The sequence below is a fragment of the Nanorana parkeri genome, unplaced genomic scaffold (genome assembly GCF_000935625.1).
Source record: "Nanorana parkeri isolate BGI_ZX_2015 unplaced genomic scaffold, ASM93562v1 scaffold1269, whole genome shotgun sequence".
NCBI lineage: Eukaryota > Metazoa > Chordata > Amphibia > Anura > Dicroglossidae > Nanorana > Nanorana parkeri.
In genome coordinates, this window is record NW_017307537.1 from 38,222 (window position 1) to 60,050 (window position 21,829).

Below are 21,829 nucleotides of genomic sequence, written 5' to 3' on the forward strand. Positions count from 1 at the left end.
TTCCCCTTCCTGTCCTGTGACAATTTCACCAAACAGGAAGTGAGTGAAAATCTCCAACAACAACATAGAAATTATTTTACTATTATTATTATTTTTTTAAATTAAATTATTTTATTTTTTTAAACTTTAATTTTTTCTTTAGTGGAGTAAAGCAAGGACCGCAGTCAGCTTTTATATCTGTGCTCTGTCTCTGTTGCAGATCTGTAAAACTGTGACAGAAAGGGAGGGAAAGTCGCTCTAACGGAGCTCCAGATAACAGTAAAATACCAGCAGAGGTTCCAATGCTCCCCCACCCTATACAGGAGAAAAGACAAAGACGTTAATAATAACCAAAGACCCTGTGTATAAATGTGATATAAGCTTAAAGCTGGCCATACAGCTATAGATTTTTGATCGGAAATTGTTGTTGCTGCCAAGAACCCTCTTTCCATTCTAGCTCAAATAGCCCATCATGCACAGGCCAATGTCGATTTCGATAATCGTTCGTTAGCAATACTAACTCCCCGATTTTAGTCGATCGACCGAATGGATTTTCATTTGCGCATGTGCAGTGTTTTTGCTGCAAATTTTTTTTTCGTACAAAAAGTTTTCCAGCCTGACCAATTAAGGAAATTCATCCAGAAGGACAGTAATTAAAATCATTGATCGATTATCGTTCGGAAGACCAATCGTGGACGATTTCCAAATAATAATCGATAGGTGTATGGGCACCTTAGCTCCTGGAAAAACTGTTTTGCTTACATGTTCCCTGTGGACTGTCCTTCAGCATCCTCATACATTGTTAGGCTCCTTAGACCACTGGAGCAAAGGGGAAAAGAGGCCGGGTGGGGTGGGCTAGGTGGCTTGGGTCTAGCAGCCCAGAGGGACCTGATGGGAGCAAGGATCAGGTAAGTAAAATAGCTTTTTTCCTGTCCCCTAGGTAGTTATTTTTCAGCTTCCTTTAACAGAGAAAAGCTGGGCTGTCCCACTGCAAGGGAAAACTCCAGATGAAGAACTTTTTACTAGTGCCTAGTATTACTTATCTTCACACATGGTCCCACTTGAGTCCAGTCCTCTGATCTCACTTATGTCATCTACATTATTTCATCTACAAGAAACTATGACGTGGGTCAGAGACTATGCAAGAAGAAAGGCTTGGGGGACTGGTCATCAGAATGGGCTGTGATGTACGATGTGGGTCAGAGACTAGCAAGAAGAAAGGCTTGGGGGACTGGTCATCAGAATGGGCCGTGATGTACGATGTGGGTCAGAGACTAGCAAGAAGAAAGGCTTGGGGGACTGGTCATCAGAATGGGCCGTGATGTACGATGTGGGTCAGAGACTAGCAAGAAGAAAGGCTTGGGGGACTGGTCATCAGAATGGGCCGTGATGTACGATGTGGGTCAGAGACTAGCAAGAAGAAAGGCTTGGGGGACTGGTCATCAGAATGGGCCGTGATGTACGATGTGGGTCAGAGACTAGCAAGAAGAAAGGCTTGGGGGACTGGTCATCAGAATGGGCCGTGATGTACGATGTGGGTCAGAGACTAGCAAGAAGAAAGGCTTGGGGGACTGGTCATCAGAATGGGCCGTGATGTACGATGTGGGTCAGAGACTAGCAAGAAGAAAGGCTTGGGGGACTGGTCATCAGAATGGGCCGTGATGTACGATGTGGGTCAGAGACTAGCAAGAAGAAAGGCTTGGGGGACTGGTCATCAGAATGGGCCGTGATGTACGATGTGGGTCAGAGACTAGCAAGAAGAAAGGCTTGGGGGACTGGTCATCAGAATGGGCCGTGATGTACGATGTGGGTCAGAGACTAGCAAGAAGAAAGGCTTGGGGGACTGGTCATCAGAATGGGCCGTGATGTACGATGTGGGTCAGAGACTAGCAAGAAGAAAGGCTTGGGGGATGGGTCATCAGAATGGGCCGTGATGTACGATGTGGGTCAGAGACTAGCAAGAAGAAAGGCTTGGGGGACTGGTCATCAGAATGGGCTGTGATGTACGGCATGGGTCAGAGACTAGCAAGAAGAAAGGCTTGGGGGACTGGTCATCAGAATGGGCTGTGATGTACGGCATGGGTCAGAGACTAGCAAGAAGAAAGGCTTGGGGGACTGGTCATCAGAATGGGCTGTGATGTACAGCATGGGTCAGAGACTAGCAAGAAGAAAGGCTTGGGGGACTGGTCATCAGAATCATACCCAGAGTTTGGCTTCGACATGTTTATATAACAACATGTAAACCTAAATAAGGTTATATTGACCCTAAGCTATCAGTTTCCTTTGAAAAGTTACCAGACTGCGAGTAACCATAACATGGTATCATATTCCATACAGGTTTTCTGTCATGTCCATTCTACAACCTAACCATATTTCCTTTCACCTTTTAGCACCAAAGTGTGAGGTGGAGGAAGTCGGGGTTCAGCAGATGGAGCCAGTGGTTTTGATTCAGGATCAGCACATAGAAGTGGTAGAGCACCGTGCGGTGGTGAGGGAAGGGGTCCTACGTAGCACGCGCTCTGATTCTCCTACCTTGGAACTCATCTGCAAGTCTGAACCTAATCCAGTTGATCTGGTTTACGGTAAGCAAAGCCGAATGCTTCAGAGTTGTCTAGCAGAGTCCTCTTCACATGTGAAAAAACACTTGTCATTTATTGGTTATCTAATGCTCTGATAGAATGATGAAGGGAAGGTAGTCGGTATACTTTGTTTTTCCATCGATTTTGCAGATTTTGGAAGACTTTTATGTTTGAAGATGAATTCCACAAAGACATCGCCCCAATAATGTAGTATTCAATAAAGCCTATCTCCGGGATAACCAAAAAACTCCACTTGCAACGGTGCTCGACTGCACTGCAAGGGTTAACTACTCATTTAGGTCTGGAGTACCTGCTCCCGCAGGCTCCAAGGTCTCGGGCTCCAAGTCCAGCACCCACAGCATTTTCCCCCGTACGTTCTGGCAGTCGGTGGCCCACTGACATTTCCTCTTACAATGCCGGGCCCATAGCCATGCATTATATGCGAGGACACAGAGAGGCAGTCCACAAGTCAGAGCAGGGGGAGACGAGATCAGCGTCAACTGCCGGGGAATGGAGATCAGGTAAGTAAGTCTACCTTACTCAGGTACCATAGACCTAAACAGGCAGTTTTCCCTTGCAGCGTGGGGGCAGGAGTTTTTTTCAATCCCCTAGAGATGGGCTTTAAAATAATGAAATATATTTTTCGATGCAACTGATGTAAGTACCTACATTTTAGTAGAACTAGGTGTGATGCATGCAAATGTGCTGTGAAGGAGCATTGTGACGGGAGGAGAGAGAGCAAAGTGACAGGGATGGGTTACTACTGCCCCTTCACTGTTCAGTCAGAGGGTGGAAGGAAGGTGACCAAGCTTAATTGCAGAAGAGAAAAGTCATGTCACCAACACAGCTGTACTGTCTGGCACTGCTGTGTATATCTTAGGACTGGATGGAGAGAGGAAAGAGCCCTTTGGAGGTAAAACAGACATATGTATTTCATATGTGTATTTATTTGTTTAGCTTGAGCTCAGCTTTAACCCCTTCACGACTGACGACGTACAGTGTACGTCGCCATCATCGGGACTACCGCCGGGACTCTGTTTAAACTTGTAAAGCCGACTGAAGCGATTCTGGCGACTCAGCTGTCGCCAGATCGCTTCTAGAGTCCCGTGAAGGGGCCGTTCCAATCCCGCCTGACACCCCGGCCGTGCTTTCTGGGGTCCGTTGCCCCTCCTACGGGCCCGGGACCGGCGTCCTTGGTGTCCGCGGGGAGCTGGGGAGGAGATGGACAAACCTCAGTTCGTTGATCCCCTCCCCGTTCTATGGGACCGGGAGCGATGCAGATAGCTGTCAGTACTGGGCTCCTGAAGCCCAGCTATAAGCTATTGAAGTGCGATCTGCACTTCATTATCTTTTTTGGAGTGTAAAGGTGACACTGGGGGTCTTTTGGACCCCCAGCATCACCTTAAAGAGTACCTGTCACCACCATCTGCTATCACATGGAGGGGGCTTGTAAGCCCCCCATGTGATAGCTATCAAAGTAAAGTAAGAAAAAAAAAAGTTTTTAAAATTAAATAAAATAAATCTAAAAATAATTTTAAAAAATGTTTTAATGTCCCCGTAATGTATGTCGTCACATACACACGCGTCGGGTGCGCCTACGTATGAAAACGACGAACGTGCTACACCTGTTTGGTATCGCCACGCACGCCGGAATGAGAGCAATAAATCTAGGGCCAGTATTTTTGGGTATCTCTAAATTGATGACCTGTGGGGGCTTTTAAAGCGTCGTCTATGGACTTTTTGGGGTACTGAAGTTTGTTGCCATTTCACGGACGCACGCAATTTGTAACCTGGGCATGTTGGGTATCGTTTTACTCATTGTAACTTTATATTTTATGAAAAAAATGGGTATTTTAATGTGTTGTGGGGCAGTTTAGTAAAATTTTCACTAAATTGTGGTTTTTGATAAGGAGTTGCGCTAATATCGTCCAACATAAAAACTGCCACTATTTTATTCTATATGGTCTCGGCTTTCAGAAAATATATAATGTTTGGGGGGTTTTAAGTCATTTTCAGGCCTAAAATGTGGAATAATCAAGGAGGCCTCCATTGCCGACTTCTCATGCAGACCCTGTGTACCTTCCGTATTTCTGATTCACTGGTCCGAGACAAGTACACATTTCCAGAAGGGGACCATCAGTTTCATCCTCTGTGTTCCTGTCAGTAACACTCCAGGCTGTATATAAAAAGAGAAATCACAATTTCACGATATGAGCAACGTGTAATTTACTGCACAGCATTGCTCAGACTGGAAGAGAGCGGGGCTTTGCTTTGATCCAGTCAGGGCTCTATCGTTGTGCTTTGTGCTGTCGGTCTAACACAAGGAGCATGCTTACAAAACCTACTTTTACCTGTTGCCATGGCAGCACTAGAGGATTAGCTAACGGAAGAGTAATGTACAACAGGCACTCATGTCTTCAGAATATCGCCGTGACAACAAGCTCTGCCCTTTGCCAAGGACACTTTAGATACGTCTTAGCTATAACCTCACTCGAATGGCCAGTGTCTTATGTACATAACCCTTTATGGTTTAAAGCAATCTGGTTTTAATGTGAAACTGTGGCCTGTGCACTGAACGTCGGAGTGACGTGGGCGGCTGCATAGCCCAGCAAATTCAGATGCAGGATATTTGTCCTTGATTGCATTCTGCCACACACAGGGGAGTGTATTAGGACTGATTACCATCAGCGCCTGCTTTGCACAATTTCACTGCAGACCTCTGAAATGCAATGTTCTGCCATTGTGGGACAAGTCAGTCTTGTCTCTGGACAGGTCAATCTGATCGGTGCGCAAGCTTGGTGCGTGTGCGACAAAAGACCTGGACTGATCCTGTCCTGGGCAGAACTTCACATTCAGCCGTGTAGATTCCAGGCAAATGACACATAGACTTCTTCATCCGGCAGCATCTGGACCCGGAAGAGGTGTTGTAGGAACTGTGTCACAGGTGGAGGATTCTAGATGTGAACTTCCTGGTCTCTAGGTTCAACCAGACAGGTTTTTATGCAGGTAGGGCGGACCACTGAACAAAGCATTGGATGCCTCCTGTGGGATCAGTACACCCTGATCTATGGACCCGTCTGATGCCTGCTTCAGGGCATGAAGTCTTTGAGGCATCTTTTTGAGCTGTAGGCAATCCCCAATTTTCTGTTAGCGATTGTTTGCAATCAGATCGCCTGCTTTTGGACGTCCTAAAGATGAAAGACTTTGTGTCCCTCTATGGACAAGAAAGAAAATCGGATTTTTGTATTCACTGTCCTTTCCTTTTCTAGCCATTTGAGGGGCCCAGGTCCCACTCCTGACCCTGACTCAGCTCTCATTACTGCTGTGCCAAAAAAACTGAGGCATGCTGGTAGAAGGAGAGTTATCCTGGGTTGGCCTACAGTTTTGTTACTGTAGGTTGCAATATAACTTGAAAGTTAAAGACTTCTGTGTCTCTCAGTGGACTCAAAGAAAAGGCTACAAATAAAATAAGGGAAGAGAAGAGAAATGGCCAGGAATGCCTCTGGATAGTTAATTACAAAACTAAGATACCAACAAACATGCTTTGTGTTGGTTCATTATGCTCAAGGCTAGCCCTGTTCTGTGCCAGGTGTATGCTGGGTGTCTACAGGAAAGTGCATGCTTCCTTAGTTACATTGAATAGTGGTAGAGCTATATCCTTCTGCATATGTACCAAGTGAGAGAGATCGGAGGGGGAAAAATACCCAGGAAAGTATAGAACTTTACAAATTAATGTAAACATTTACAATGTGAATAGGCGTAGTAGCGCAACTTCTGGAATGAATAAAAGAAGTGCACCGAAATGGAAATTCTAAAACCGAAATAAAAAAAATTGTCAGGCCGTAACCAAAAATGTTTTTTATTTTAAATGTTTTCAATTTTTGTAAATATTTTATTTTTATGTTTTTTTTTACAAACTTTTTATTGTTTTTATATTTATTAATTCATTTTTTATTAAATATTTTTATGTTTTACTTTACTTTTAGGGGCTTCGGGGAAATATTAGGGGTCTAAACAGACCCCTGGTATTTCCCTTTTAAAATAGAAAAAGAGATTGAGAACACAGAGTCCTCAATCTCTTTTTCTGTATCCCCTGTTATCAATGAACAGGAATCCTCTATACTGAGTGTTCCTGCTCATTCATAACATGAGGACATTGTGTGTTTACTATATCCACATTAATGAATGAACAGGAAGTGATGTAGATCACTTCCCATTCATTCATAATTGAGGATATAGTCAACATGCTATGTCCTCAATTATTTACAAACACTCAGCTGTCACTGATCACTGTGTGTTTGTACCGCTCTCCATCCTGACAGCTGTCACAGGAGGCTGAGTGAGCGGAGCAGGGAGGGGAGCTCAGCCTCCTGTGACAGCGCGGGCTGTCTCCGCCCACACACCGCCCTGCCGGACTGTGATAGGAGGCTGAGCGGTGTGGGAGGAGAGACACCGGCCCCTCACAGCGCTCTCCTCCCACAGCGATCGGCCGGCTGCCACACTTTCTCTTCCTCGGTGGGACACAGAGCAGCGCCCAGTGGGGAGATGAGAAAGCAGGGATGCGCTGATGTATCGGCACAAAAATATCACTTTCGGCATTCAGCCAAAAGTGCAATTTTTGGCCAATACATCGGTGCATCCCTAATTATTACTATATTTGTTAGTGTTTCCTATTATTTTATTTTTTTTATTTTTTTTGCATGGCTGCTTTTAGGGCCTTTTCACACTAGCCTGCAGCATTTCCCTGTGTGGGCTTGTATTTTCTTTGTATTGGCAACAGGGGTTGTCTGTGTACCCTGGTTCTTGTAAACAAAAAATGTAGGTCGCTGCACATAGTGTGAATGTGCCTTCTAAAGGTGCCCATACACCTTGCAATATCGTACGATAAACGCGGGAAATCCCACGATCGTACGATAATCGCAAGGTGTATGGAAGGCGTGCAACCGTTTCTACTGAACGGTTGCACGTCTTTTGTCGAAGGAGCATGCTAGAAAACCCGCCGAGAATCGTACGATTGTCGGCGGGTTAGTGGCATGCTCGTTTGACAACTGCGGAACGGGCCAGTGTGCACACGCGCACACTGCCCGTTCAGCATTGCGGTCATCGGAAAGACCGCCCCTCAGCAGGGCGGGCTTTCGATGATCGCAAGTACGATCTGCCTGTCCAAGATGGGCAGGTCGTACAAGCTTTTAATTACTTTACAACCATCGCACAACGAAAGTCTTGCGATGGTTGTAAGGTGTATGGGCACCTTAAAATTCTTTCAGATGCATAAAAAAGTAAGAGCCCCCTCTAGTGGTGAAATGGAAAGTAGAAGTAACATTTGACTCTTCTGCTTCTCCATCACTGTCCAGTTACAGGGTTGGGGTGGGAAGGAGACCTGTAAGTGGAAGGAGACCTGTAAGTGGAAGTAAAACTGCCGCAGAGAAAGAGCAGGTCCCTTCTCCTACCAGGCAGGGCTGTGCTATGTGGCACATCTGTGCAGATTTGAGAACTGGATTGGCAGAAATGCAGATCTGTTGGCAGGTAGAGCAGCTCTCATATTCAGATGTATATTTAACTTTTAGCTTTAAGGCATTGCAAACTCTACATTTAATACAACATAAATATGGAAGAGGACACATTTAAAGGAGAATTATGAGGAGAGTAAAATGAACTGATCCCATAGTTAGAGCCGACGTGTGACACAGCAGCTATCGCACGTTGGCTCTATAAAGCTGATCGCTCAGTTCATGATCTCCCTGCAGAGAGCGGTGACTGTCAGTCGCCGCTCCCCACAGGGATTCCCCTGTCCATTCCTCCAGCATTGACTAGAGAGAGAGACAGGGGAGGGGGCGGGCACAGCTGGCTCTGCCTCTAGAGAGGCAGAACAAGCTGCCAATCAGGTGGTGGGGTGGATCCTTCCTGGCTGCAGCACGGGTCTGCAGGCTGTTGTGATCTTTCCCGGCTGCAGTGCGGCTCTGCGCTGTCAGCATACAGCGGGCAATGGCTGAGTAAAATGCTGAGTTTTGGGTCACAGAAGGACATTAGTAAATGTCCTTCTGTGACCCAAAAGAGAGCTATCGCCAAAAAAGGTTTGAAAATTCTTTCAGATGCATAAAAAAGTAAGAGCCCCCTCTAGTGGTGAAATGGAAAGTAGAAGTAACATTTGACTCTTCTGCTTCTCCATCACTGTCCAGTTACAGGGTTGGGGTGGGAAGGAGACCTGTAAGTGGAAGGAGACCTGTAAGTGGAAGTAAAACTGCCGCAGAGAAAGAGCAGGTCCCTTCTCCTACCAGGCAGGGCTGTGCTATGTGGCACATCTGTGCAGATTTGAGAACTGGATTGGCAGAAATGCAGATCTGTTGGCAGGTAGAGCAGCTCTCATATTCAGATGTATATTTAACTTTTAGCTTTAAGGCATTGCAAACTCTACATTTAATACAACATAAATATGGAAGAGGACACATTTAAAGGAGAATTATGAGGAGAGTAAAATGAACTGATCCCATAGTTAGAGCCGACGTGTGACACAGCAGCTATCGCACGTTGGCTCTATAAAGCTGATCGCTCAGTTCATGATCTCCCTGCAGAGAGCGGTGACTGTCAGTCGCCGCTCCCCACAGGGATTCCCCTGTCCATTCCTCCAGCATTGACTAGAGAGAGAGACAGGGGAGGGGGCGGGCACAGCTGGCTCTGCCTCTAGAGAGGCAGAACAAGCTGCCAATCAGGTGGTGGGGTGGATCCTTCCTGGCTGCAGCACGGGTCTGCAGGCTGTTGTGATCTTTCCCGGCTGCAGTGCGGCTCTGCGCTGTCAGCATACAGCGGGCAATGGCTGAGTAAAATGCTGAGTTTTGGGTCACAGAAGGACATTAGTAAATGTCCTTCTGTGACCCAAAAGAGAGCTATCGCCAAAAAAGGTTTGGCCATAGTTCACTTTAAAGAAATGAAAGCTACACGATCATTAACTTATAGGTAAACACTGTCGTATAAACTGTAAAGAGGTGCTCACGGGAATGCACTATACGTAGATTTGCTGTATGAAGGAATGTTTGTGAGCCTTTTGACAAGTTAGAGTTCATGATTCTTTTTGTGTGTTTTCCAGAGATAGATGAGGGACCATCATCGTACACAGCTGGCATAAGGTGAGAAACCGGACTTGTAAAGTAAGCCTATGATATATATATTATGTGTTATTTCATCATTTTACTGAATCCATTGCAAAATTGTACAAGCTCAAACACAGTGTGTGTGTTAATTGAAACAACACTCACCCCCACATATGTGACTCCCCATAATCCACATATGTGACTCCCCATAATCCACATATGTGACTCCCCATAACATTTCTCCCCATAAAACTTGTATTAAAATTACAATTTATTAAATCAATCCATAACAACATAAATGAGAAATGAATTCCAGTTCATCCACTGAAGCTCTGCATATCAATCGTGACTGTATACAGTATAAACAAATACACAGAAGCATAAATGTCCACTCTTTTTAAAGGCGAACTATGGGGTCAGTGCTTTTCCCCAAAGTTCTCCTCAGGGTCACGGGAGGACACAAACTAGCGTCCTCTCGTCACCCAAAGCTCAGTGTAGCTCGCGGTATACTGTAGGGCTGCAACAACTAATCAACATAATCGATTATAATCGATGATTGAAAAAGTTGTCAACTTTTTCAATCATCGATTAATCGGCTTCTGGTTAGTTGGCCCTGTTCACGGCTCCACACACGCTGCGCGCCGCACCTCCTCCCCACCTCACGCTCGCCGTTGCCAGACCCGCCCGCATCCGCGCACTGCACCTCCTCCCCTCCTCACGCTCACCGCTCTCCCACATCCACGATCGGCACAGGGACGCGGGGAGAAGAAGTAAGGAGGAGCAGGTGTGAGGGGATGACAATCGCGGATAGACAGGCCCGATCTCAGAAGCAGCTTGCTGGAAGACTGCTCAGGTAATCCTGCACTCCCCCCCACATGGTGCTCTATAATGTATTGCTGGGATTTGTATTCCTCTATAGTTGATGGTACATTGTGCTATATATTAAACAGAGAACTACAAATCCCAGCAATAGTACATTATACACTGTATGTATAATGTATTGCTGGGATTTGTTGTATTCCTCTATAGCTGGTGGTATTCTGCATTTCGCTGTATAGAGGACTACAAATCCCAGCAATAATATATTATACGGCGAAATGCAGAATACCACCAGCTATAATGTACTATTGCTGGGATTTGTTGTATTCCTCTATAGCTGGTGGTATTCTGCATTTCGCTGTATAGAGGACTACAAATCCCAGCAATAATATATTATACGGCGAAATGCAGAATACCACCAGCTATAATGTACTATTGCTGGGATTTGTTGTATTCCTCTATAGCTGGTGGTATTCTGCATTTCGCCGTATAATATATTATTGCTGGGATTTGTTGTGCTCCTCTGTAGCTGGTGGTATTCTGTATTGTGCTGAATAATGTACTATTGCTGGGATTTGTAGTCCTCTATAACCGGTGCCATTCTGCATTCATTGCTGTATAATTTTACACTTTTTTTTCTTTCTTTAATTTTTACATCCACCGCTCCGAGCTGGCTCCAGTGATGGACTGCAATCTCATTACAAACTAGTAGTCCCATCACTGGAGCTATTTTTTAAAATGTATTTTATTTTTTAACCGATTAATCGAAATGAATAATCGGCTAACCAATTGATTTTGCAAATAATCGTTAGCTGCAGCTCCAGCTTCAGAATTTCTGGAAATTTTACATCTGTAGGTGTGAGTGAATATTGACACATAGTTTGTTCTTCTGTACCTTAGCGAGACAGAAGACCAGGAGGAAGATGTGTTAATAAGTGAGGAAGATGCTCCATTCAAGGATGACCCCACTGACGAGACATACAGGCCTCCTCAGTTAGAAAGGTATGGTATGTCCCATTCATTCTGAATCACTCTTTCCTCACCTCTTTGCATTTTCCTTCATTTGAGGGAAGCAAATAGCATCTTCTGTAAAATTTCATTTGTATATGTGCATTTTTAAGTGGTCAAAAATACATTTATATATAGATATATTATATATATATAAAGAACATCTTTCAGATTTTTATTGCTAAATTAGGTTGGGAGTGGCACTGGATCTGAAAAAGTTTTGATGTTCGGTGTTTGAGCCATGTAAGTGTAGTTATTAGACAGCTTCTAGGGTCACGGGTGCCCACCAAATGCTAGGGGGGGCTCAGATAAAGACTTAAACTATGGAGTAAGATACAATGATTGAAGTCTTGAAAGGGAGAGGAACTGGGCCGACATTTGAAAATGAATGGATACCAGGTCACAGTTCTACATTTGATGTACATTGTATGGTGAGGAGACATCAGGATTTGCGATGTGCAGGTGCCATTAAAGGAGAACTATGGGGTAAGTGTTTTTCCCATAGTTCTCCTCAGGGTTACGGGAGGACATAAACTAGCGTCCTCCCATCACCCAAAGCTCAGTATATAGCGAGCTACAGCTTGCGGTATACTGAGACCGCCGCAGCCGGAACGGATCCCAACATTACTGTCGAAATCCACCCAGCTGCGTGAGTGACAGTTGGCTCTGCCTATCTAGAGGCTGTACCCGCCTTCTCCCCCGTTCGTTCCGCCAGTCAGCGCTGGAGGGGGGGAATCCCTGCAGGGAGTCTGAGTGACAGTCACGGCTCTCTGCAGAGACATGATCAAGAAGTGAGCGAGCGATAGTATGTGTTCGCTCACTTCCCGATCTGTTGAGCCGAAGTGTGACAGTTTCATTGTCACAGGTCGGCTCGAACAATGAGGTTGAGGGAAAATCACTCAGCTCATAGTTGTCCTTTAAAGTACAAAGTGTCAAAGATACTAAAAAATGTGATGATTCTGTATTTTAAAAAATGTATACCCGATGCTTCCAAATCTAAAACATTTTATTATTCCCGACCTTCCTATTGATCTTTACTTTGCTACCTGTTGTACCTCAAGATTTTTACTTCTTCTTCTCACTTCCTGTCTCAGATAGAGAACTGGAAATATCACCTTTGATAGCTGTCACCAGGACAGGTGTGCCCAATAGGCCTCATTCAGAAGGACGGTAGGCTCCAGCTCCCCTCTAAAAAGTCATCTGTAGCGGATTGCTTTTCAGAGGGAAGTAGAGCAGCGGCTGCCCGGCAATCAGTAGGTGATACTGCTGCCTCCTGAATTGCACCATAATATTGATTGCAATGGTCACATTTGGCAAGTGGCGCTGCCTGCCAAATGCGACATTCTGTTTAAAGTTTGCCACACAACATAGCAGCTGTGTCATGTGTACAAGCATGAGCAGCTATGTTTTAGGTGGGTGGCCTGAGGGCCTGAGTAAACGAGACCTTAGGGATTTCTTTTTACATGTATCCGGGTGACATTGGTTACATTTTCAATTGCTCTGCATTCTCTCTCTCTCTCTCTCTGTGTGGCAATAGGCACTAGTTTGAAAACCGAGAACAAATTGGGACACGTAGAGCAATACAAACCCAAAACAGGGTTTAACTCTTCCCTGCTTTGGCCAAACTTAAAACAAAATATATAAAATTGGTTGGCGTTTCACGCAGGAAGCTGAAATAATAATCTATATTTAACATGCCAGGTTTAGCTACCCCTTGAAGCTATGGAGTCTTATGGCATGCTCCGGTCCCTCTTGGTGCCCACATGTATTTTCTACTGTCCTCCTATTTACTGTACATTCATACGACGTCAGTGCAGCCGCAGTCCCAGCAGCACAACTGCACTTACTGTAGGCTCCCTTTCTGGTTCACGGACTGAAAATCATCCAGTGGAAACTCACAGCAAGTGGAATAAAAGCACAAATAGTGCAGAATGCTTAGTGGTTGCGTGCAGACACCCTTCAGTTTCAGATCTGCAGCTGTCAGGAGCAGAACACCTCCAACACTCCCAGAAGTGTTATAGGTGATAGTAAATAGAAGAGCTTCATTCATAAAAGTGGGAGAATGATTTGGCAGGAGAGAGGCTGCTTCCATCTCTGCTCAGCACCCACAGAAACAGGGAATGTTTAACCTGCTATGTACAGAGCGCTGACAATCTTACTGATTCCCGTAGCAAAACAGTTCTCAAAGGTGAACCCCATTGTTCTCGATAAGCCGTTCACATCTGAGCGTTGTGTTGCTTGTCGTGTGAAGTACATGAGCTTCTTATGGTACAGAATGTGTTTGGCCCCCGTAGACTTCATTGACTATAAATAACCTGGCTATGCTCAGTCTTGGGTTTGAATAGGGTCTAAGTAGCGAACCTGTTGCTTTTCTCTTTAAGGAAAAAGAAAAGAAGCTAAAATAAGAATGTACCTCTATTACAATATTTATATAGATCTTTTTTTCTAAATAAAGGGACAGATTCCCTTTGGAAATATTCAGTGCCAGGCATTTTAGAAACTGATCTCTATAATGACAGGGCCCCATTATTATGCTGGCCTTTTCCACCCCTCTCACTCACTGCTTTTTTTTCCGCTCCCTCATTTTCTCAGTGAGGATGAAGAAGATGAAGAAGATCTCTTTAGCGAGGAAGAAATTTATAAAGATGACCCCAGAGACAAGAGCTACAGACCCCAGATGAACAGGTACATTGTTCATGTGTTCTTCCTTCACTGCTACCCTAAGGGAACCTGTCAGGTTAGAAATTGGAGCTCTCATTGCTGAAGGTGCTTGGTGTTCGAGCCATCATGCTCGTCCTGGCTTCACTGCTTAGTGCCACGTAGATCAGATGTGCAGGTTGGCAGTTTAGGATTTCCCGGCTGCTTGTTCCAGGTCTGTGACTCGTTGAGTGGTGAAGCCAGGATTGGGAGCATGGCCCTGCTGTGTGTTCATAAACAAATTGGGATTGGCAGGTAGTATATTTTTATCCTGCCAGGTTCTCTTTGTAGAGTGCCTCCAGAAGAAACGTAAGCACTCTTTCCACTTTATGAGGGTAAATGGAAACAGTCTGTGTCAGGGGTGTTGCCTTGGTAATGCAGCCGATCAGCTATTTACCTAGCACTGCACAGGAAAGACTATCAGCACTTAGCAGCATTGCTGGACATCTTTCACACATCACAGCCTGCCTTTGGAAATGAATTGGTTTCAGCCTCTAAAATCTCGAGCAAGCTTACGCCAAACATTCTCTCATTAAAAACTAACTGATACAACGGCCAAAGTTAAAAAGATATTGAAGTCGTAGTTAAATCATTTTTTTCCACCATCCATTGATTGTCACCTTATAGATGTATGATCTTGGCTGAGCTGTTGGAACCCAAGGAGCGCCTAATTTTATTCTCCTCTCCCTTTTTTCCTCTTCTCTTTCCCATTTCTACTACTTTTCCCTTCCTCCTGATCACTCATCCTTTCTGTTTCAGAATTGATGCATTTATTAGATTGTAACCCTCCCTTTAAGATTGTAAGCCCTCAGGGGCAGGGCCCTCCTTACCATCTTGTCTTGAATTTTATTGTGATTGTAATGTCTTCCTTATATGTTGGCGCTATATACCGTAAATCCTGTATAATAATAATATTAGGTACCACTCTAGGTTCCTGCATCCGGCCGGACCTTCATGTGAATTGTTTTCAAGGTCTATGTGATCGTTGCTATTGATCTTAATGTCACTATGCATGATTGTCCATTTGTATGATTCTTGAAGCCGGTTGTTTAGTTGATATTTTGTATTCCCTGTTTTATGTTTTTGAACCTTAATAATAATTATTGAACAAGAAATCCATGTCAAGGTAATGGGATCTGAAGAGCAGACAAAGTAAGCTTATGTGTGGTAGCCCCAGACCTGCCTGTCTTGATGGAGGCGGGGATTGTGACCAGACTGCTACTGCCGGTTGGCAGCAGGGGTAGGAGGAGCATACGTTTTCCACATTTTGTTTTTTTTAAGCAAGTATGTCTTTATTGATTTTGAATCACATAAGAAACATAGCTTTGGATGCATTACATACATTAAGGTTTGTTACAAAGGCAAGTAGCCAGCCATGGACAAGCTACGTGCAAGCCATGGAGAAGCATCCACATTTTTAATCAAGGGAGAAACCTCTAACTCTGGGGTAGTGATATAAAATTCAAGGAGGTCCGCAGTGTAAAAAGAGCAGAGGTCTGTATCGGGTCGGGACAGAACCATCACTCATGCACACAGGCTGCATTCACACCAGCAGATGCACTACAACGCACAGCTGCTGGTGTGTGTTCCCAGGCACAGTGCTGATGCGCTGATCTCGGCGCTTCATACTGTTTTTATTTTTTAGTTAGAATTTCCCCTCTTCCCATTTACGTGCATGTCCTACGCGACTTCATTTGAATCAGATGACGGAGGCGGCAGGGTTGGTTTCAAATTATTTTTTATTTATATATATATTTAATTAATGTTATACCTTTTTTGTTAATTTATTTTCATTTAAAGTGACATTAAAGGCTAAAGTTGTTTTCCCTCCCCCCAATGTTAATGTTAGCGCTTACCTTAAATGATGTCTCTTATCAGGATAATTGAAGTCACCCAGAAGAGGTGGTTTTTCTCATTATGGTTATCAGCCACACAATTTGCTTCCTCTCAGTAGAAATATAGACATCTCATAAAAGCTTATTTAATGATTAGCGTGACATAAAAGGCATTAAGCCCCATCCCCAATGTTGCTGTAAGGACTTGCCTTATGTGATGCCTCTTCATTTAAACAGCTTCTTCCTTTCACTACTTTTCCACAGTCCCTCCAGCGCTGGTGCTGGTCTCTGATCCAGAGCAGGCCCCTTGTTTCCCACAGAGTCTGCCGTGCGTGCGCACTCCCGTCTGCGTCCATTCAGTTTAGTGCCGCTCTCTTCCTCTGTTGATCTGGACTGCGCATGCACACACACACACTTCCTCCTTAACAGCGTTAGGAGCGAGCGGTGCTGACACAGGTAAGTTAGTTGGTATTTGCCAACTTTTTTTTTCTTTTTAATGTTGGGTCATATATCTTCTGCTTACTAGCAGTAGATATATGGAATAAAAATAGACATTAAAACTACTACTGCTGTCACAAAGGGGCTCACAGGCCCCTATGTGGCAGCATTTGGAGGTGACAGGTTATTTTTATGGAGACATCAGGGTTCTATTAGACTCCTGATGTCTCTCCTGCCCTACAGCACAGACAATCGAACACAGGAATATGCTTGATCGCCTGTGCAATCGGCCTTTCAGCCAGGCTTGTGACCGCTCTGATGCAGAAAGCGCTGAGAATGCTTTCTGCTTCATTGATTACAGAGCAGATTGGGGAGCAGACTTTCCTCAGTCTGCTTCCGCTCTTTATCTTGACACCCTCTGCCCTGGTCCCGGGTCTTCCAGAGGAGCAGGGGATGCCGAAAACCACGGTGGTACAGAGACTGGGGGGGCAGCACAATGGCAGACTAACAGACTAATACAAGTGATTTGGGCAGCTGTACAGCCGCTCATATCATTTTGAATTGACAAGCTGGCCCTGCTTGACGTAATTGGTTGCTAAGACGCCAGCGGTCCTAGCAACCAGTGACTGAAGCAGAGGGGGGCCTGTGCTGGGTTATGGCTGGCAGTACATGAACCGACCTCGGAGGTAGGGGTATCCACTGTCAGCCAGCCATAACCCAGTGCAGGTCGGCTAACGTGGTCCAGACAGAACCGCCACTTTGTCCCTGTCTGGACCACAGTCTTGCATTTAGGGACCCCTGTTCTAAGGGCTAGTTCACACCAAGCGCGGAGCAGGTGCAGACCGAATCAAAACTGCGTCCAATGTATTCCTATGGTATTTTTAGCTACAGTTCACATCGCAGCGTGCAGATCCGGAGCAGGTAAAAAAAACTGCAGTAGGCCCTATTTTACCTGCTCTGGATCTGCAAACGCATCAAAAACGCATGCAAATGCCTGGAACGCACTTAAGGCCCATGTTAAACTAAAATAAGAATTTTTTTTTGCCAAAAACGCATCTAAAAGACTAGCGTGCGTGTGCAGAAACCTGACCGGATCTGCTCTGCATTTGGTGTGAACAAGGCCTTATGGAAAAGGTATTCAGTGATATGCAACCATCTGCTCATTCAAGGAAGACTGTCATAGTTGACATACAGATGTTGTTGCTGAAAATACTATTTGCTCTGCTGTGATGCTCATCCGCTGAGCCAGTGGTTTCTGAAGCCAGTGCAGTCAGAACACTTGATCACCATTGTTTATGCTAGTTTAGTGAATTAGAAAATGCTATTAAATTATCATGATAGCCAAGCAGCTAGCACCTTCTTATGACTGGAAAGCTCAATGCTATTAAATCAGCATGACAGACAAGCAGCTAGCACCTTCTTATGGCTGGAAAGCTCAATGCTATTAGATCAGCATGATAGCCAAGCAGCTAGCCCCTTCTTATGACTAGAAAGCTCAATGCTATTAAATCAGCATGACAGACAAGCAGCTAGCACCTTCTTATGGCTGGAAAGCTCAATGCTATTAGATCAGCATGATAGCCAAGCAGCTAGCCCCTTCTTATGACTAGAAAGCTCAATGCTATTAAATCAGCATGACAGACAAGCAGCTAGCACCTTCTTATGGCTGGAAAGCTCAATGCTATTAGATCAGCATGATAGCCAAGCAGCTAGCCCCTTCTTATGACTAGAAAGCTCAATGCTATTAAATCAGCATGACAGACAAGCAGCTAGCACCTTCTTATGGCTGGAAAGCTCAATGCTATTAGATCAGCATGATAGCCAAGCAGCTAGCCCCTTCTTATGACTAGAAAGCTCAATGCTATTAAATCAGCATGACAGACAAGCAGCTAGCACCTTCTTATGGCTGGAAAGCTCAATGCTATTAGATCAGCATGATAGCCAAGCAGCTAGCCCCTTCTTATGACTAGAAAGCTCAATGCTATTAAATCAGCATGACAGACAAGCAGCTAGCACCTTCTTATGGCTGGAAAGCTCAATGCTATTAGATCAGCATGATAGCCAAGCAGCTAGCCCCTTCTTATGACTAGAAAGCTCAATGCTATTAAATCAGCATGACAGACAAGCAGCTAGCACCTTCTTATGGCTGGAAAGCTCAATGCTATTAGATCAGCATGATAGCCAAGCAGCTAGCCCCTTCTTATGACTAGAAAGCTCAATGCTATTAAATCAGCATGACAGACAAGCAGCTAGCACCTTCTTATGGCTGGAAAGCTCAATGCTATTAGATCAGCATGATAGCCAAGCAGCTAGCCCCTTCTTATGACTAGAAAGCTCAATGCTATTAAATCAGCATGACAGACAAGCAGCTAGCACCTTCTTATGGCTGGAAAGCTCAATGCTATTAGATCAGCATGATAGCCAAGCAGCTAGCCCCTTCTTATGACTAGAAAGCTCAATGCTATTAAATCAGCATGACAGACAAGCAGCTAGCACCTTCTTATGGCTGGAAAGCTCAATGCTATTAGATCAGCATGATAGCCAAGCAGCTAGCCCCTTCTTATGACTAGAAAGCTCAATGCTATTAAATCAGCATGACAGACAAGCAGCTAGCACCTTCTTATGGCTGGAAAGCTCAATGCTATTAGATCAGCATGATAGCCAAGCAGCTAGCCCCTTCTTATGACTAGAAAGCTCAATGCTATTAAATCAGCATGACAGACAAGCAGCTAGCACCTTCTTATGGCTGGAAAGCTCAATGCTATTAGATCAGCATGATAGCCAAGCAGCTAGCCCCTTCTTATGACTAGAAAGCTCAATGCTATTAAATCAGCATGACAGACAAGCAGCTAGCACCTTCTTATGGCTGGAAAGCTCAATGCTATTAGATCAGCATGATAGCCAAGCAGCTAGCCCCTTCTTATGACTAGAAAGCTCAATGCTATTAAATCAGCATGACAGACAAGCAGCTAGCACCTTCTTATGGCTGGAAAGCTCAATGCTATTAGATCAGCATGATAGCCAAGCAGCTAGCCCCTTCTTATGACTAGAAAGCTCAATGCTATTAAATCAGCATGACAGACAAGCAGCTAGCACCTTCTTATGGCTGGAAAGCTCAATGCTATTAGATCAGCATGATAGCCAAGCAGCTAGCCCCTTCTTATGACTAGAAAGCTCAATGCTATTAAATCAGCATGACAGACAAGCAGCTAGCACCTTCTTATGGCTGGAAAGCTCAATGCTATTAGATCAGCATGATAGCCAAGCAGCTAGCCCCTTCTTATGACTAGAAAGCTCAATGCTATTAAATCAGCATGACAGACAAGCAGCTAGCACCTTCTTATGGCTGGAAAGCTCAATGCTATTAGATCAGCATGATAGCCAAGCAGCTAGCCCCTTCTTATGACTAGAAAGCTCAATGCTATTAAATCAGCATGACAGACAAGCAGCTAGCACCTTCTTATGGCTGGAAAGCTCAATGCTATTAGATCAGCATGATAGCCAAGCAGCTAGCCCCTTCTTATGACTAGAAAGCTCAATGCTATTAAATCAGCATGACAGACAAGCAGCTAGCACCTTCTTATGGCTGGAAAGCTCAATGCTATTAGATCAGCATGATAGCCAAGCAGCTAGCCCCTTCTTATGACTAGAAAGCTCAATGCTATTAAATCAGCATGACAGACAAGCAGCTAGCACCTTCTTATGGCTGGAAAGCTCAATGCTATTAGATCAGCATGATAGCCAAGCAGCTAGCCCCTTCTTATGACTAGAAAGCTCAATGCTATTAAATCAGCATGACAGACAAGCAGCTAGCACCTTCTTATGGCTGGAAAGCTCAATGCTATTAGATCAGCATGATAGCCAAGCAGCTAGCCCCTTCTTATGACTAGAAAGCTCAATGCTATTAAATCAGCATGATAGACAAGCAGCTAGCCCCTTCTTATGGCTGGAAAGCTCAATGCTGTGCGATGCCTGATCCCTTATTGGAGGTCATGTACTCTGAAAGCAAGTAATTGTTCTGCCAGAGATTACTCTGCAGTACAAGTTGCCAATGCTACATCTCCCTTAACAAGTTCTTCTCCGCACAGTTTTTAGACTTCAAAGAGCCCTTAGCTTGTCCCATGAAATAATGATCTGAGAGCTGTCAGTTACTGAACATTTCTCTAGAAGTGGTTTAGCTCTCGCCTGGAGAAGTTCATTCACGGACTTGGCTTTTTAGAAATGTGACTTCTGCACATCTTTTTGTGTAAAGCAGTTTGAAACCCAAAACATCAACTCTCAAATAAGTGCAGAAAATGCATGTGAAAATGTTTTCCTTCATTCATATATTTCAAACAAATAAAAATACCTTTGTTGCTTAGGATTGTGCTTGGTCATGTAACCCCTTGCTAGCTGCACAGGCCGGGGCGATGAGCAGCAAGACTCCCCATGACCATGTCCCTTCCAGTGACAGCACTCACTTACTCCTGCAGCTGAGCTCCTTCCTCCTTATCAGCAGGCTTTGGGTTTACATACAGTTTAAATCAAAGAGAGATGATTATTCAGTGTGTGAGCTATTTACTGCTATTCTATCCCTGTCAGATGAGAAATATCAACTGTAAGGCCCCTGGGGAGGCTGGCCTGTCTCCTGCTTATGCTAAAGACTAATAATGACACCTTGCCAGAGCTTCAGGAGAAGGGCAAAACTGTCCGTTAAAGTAGTCAACACTTTTGTTATATGGCATTTTAAGTGTCCGCACTAAGCTCGGGGACGTGACACTTCTGTTGCAAGAGTGCAGAGTTTTGACTATACATACACTTTAAGCTGATATAAGGGTAAATAAATATTGTCTGAATACAAAATGCGTAGGTATTCTTACTTCAGTCTTGGCGTCCTTTGTGTATATCTTCCAGGTCTGTGCAGTAATCCATGAAACAACTCCTGTACTTTGCCTATACGCATCAGCTTCCTTTAATAAAGACTGGTCACTGCTGTTATCTCTCCTTATACAGGATTACTGGTCTTGTATTTGCCCCCTCTAGTTTTTTGCAGGTAAATTGCAGTAGGTGGACCTAGGTCCCTCCTACAGCTATGCTCTCTTCACAGGCAGCACGGTGACAACGTCATTGCTACAATTAACCATATATTGTCTGGGTTTGCAAAGGCATTTGGTGCACTCATAGAGGGTTAATATCGTTTGTGGCTATTGAAGAATATATTTAAACAAAAGATATTGGAGGGAATTTATCAAACGTGGAGCAGACAGAATCTGGAGCAGTTGCCCATGGCAACCGATAAGCTTCTCTCTTCAGTTTGTTCAGTTACATTTTGAAAATGAAAGATAGAAGCTGATTGGTTGCCATGTACAGCTGCTCCAGTTTTAATCAATTCCCTTCACAGTGTATC

The 21,829-nt window shown here is 44.5% G+C and overlaps 1 protein-coding gene across 1 annotated transcript in view; it reads left to right on the forward strand.

The window, feature by feature from the left end:
- The window catches only part of ZFP91 (ZFP91 zinc finger protein), a 50,063-nt gene that overhangs the window by 15,884 nt on the left and 12,350 nt on the right, over positions 1–21,829 (forward strand). The window contains exons 4-7 of the mRNA XM_018568980.1: positions 2,370–2,561; positions 9,643–9,682; positions 11,366–11,467; positions 14,066–14,158. Coding sequence (XP_018424482.1) covers positions 2,370–2,561; positions 9,643–9,682; positions 11,366–11,467; positions 14,066–14,158 — 427 coding nt within the window. The remainder of the gene's footprint in view (positions 1–2,369; positions 2,562–9,642; positions 9,683–11,365; positions 11,468–14,065; positions 14,159–21,829) is intronic.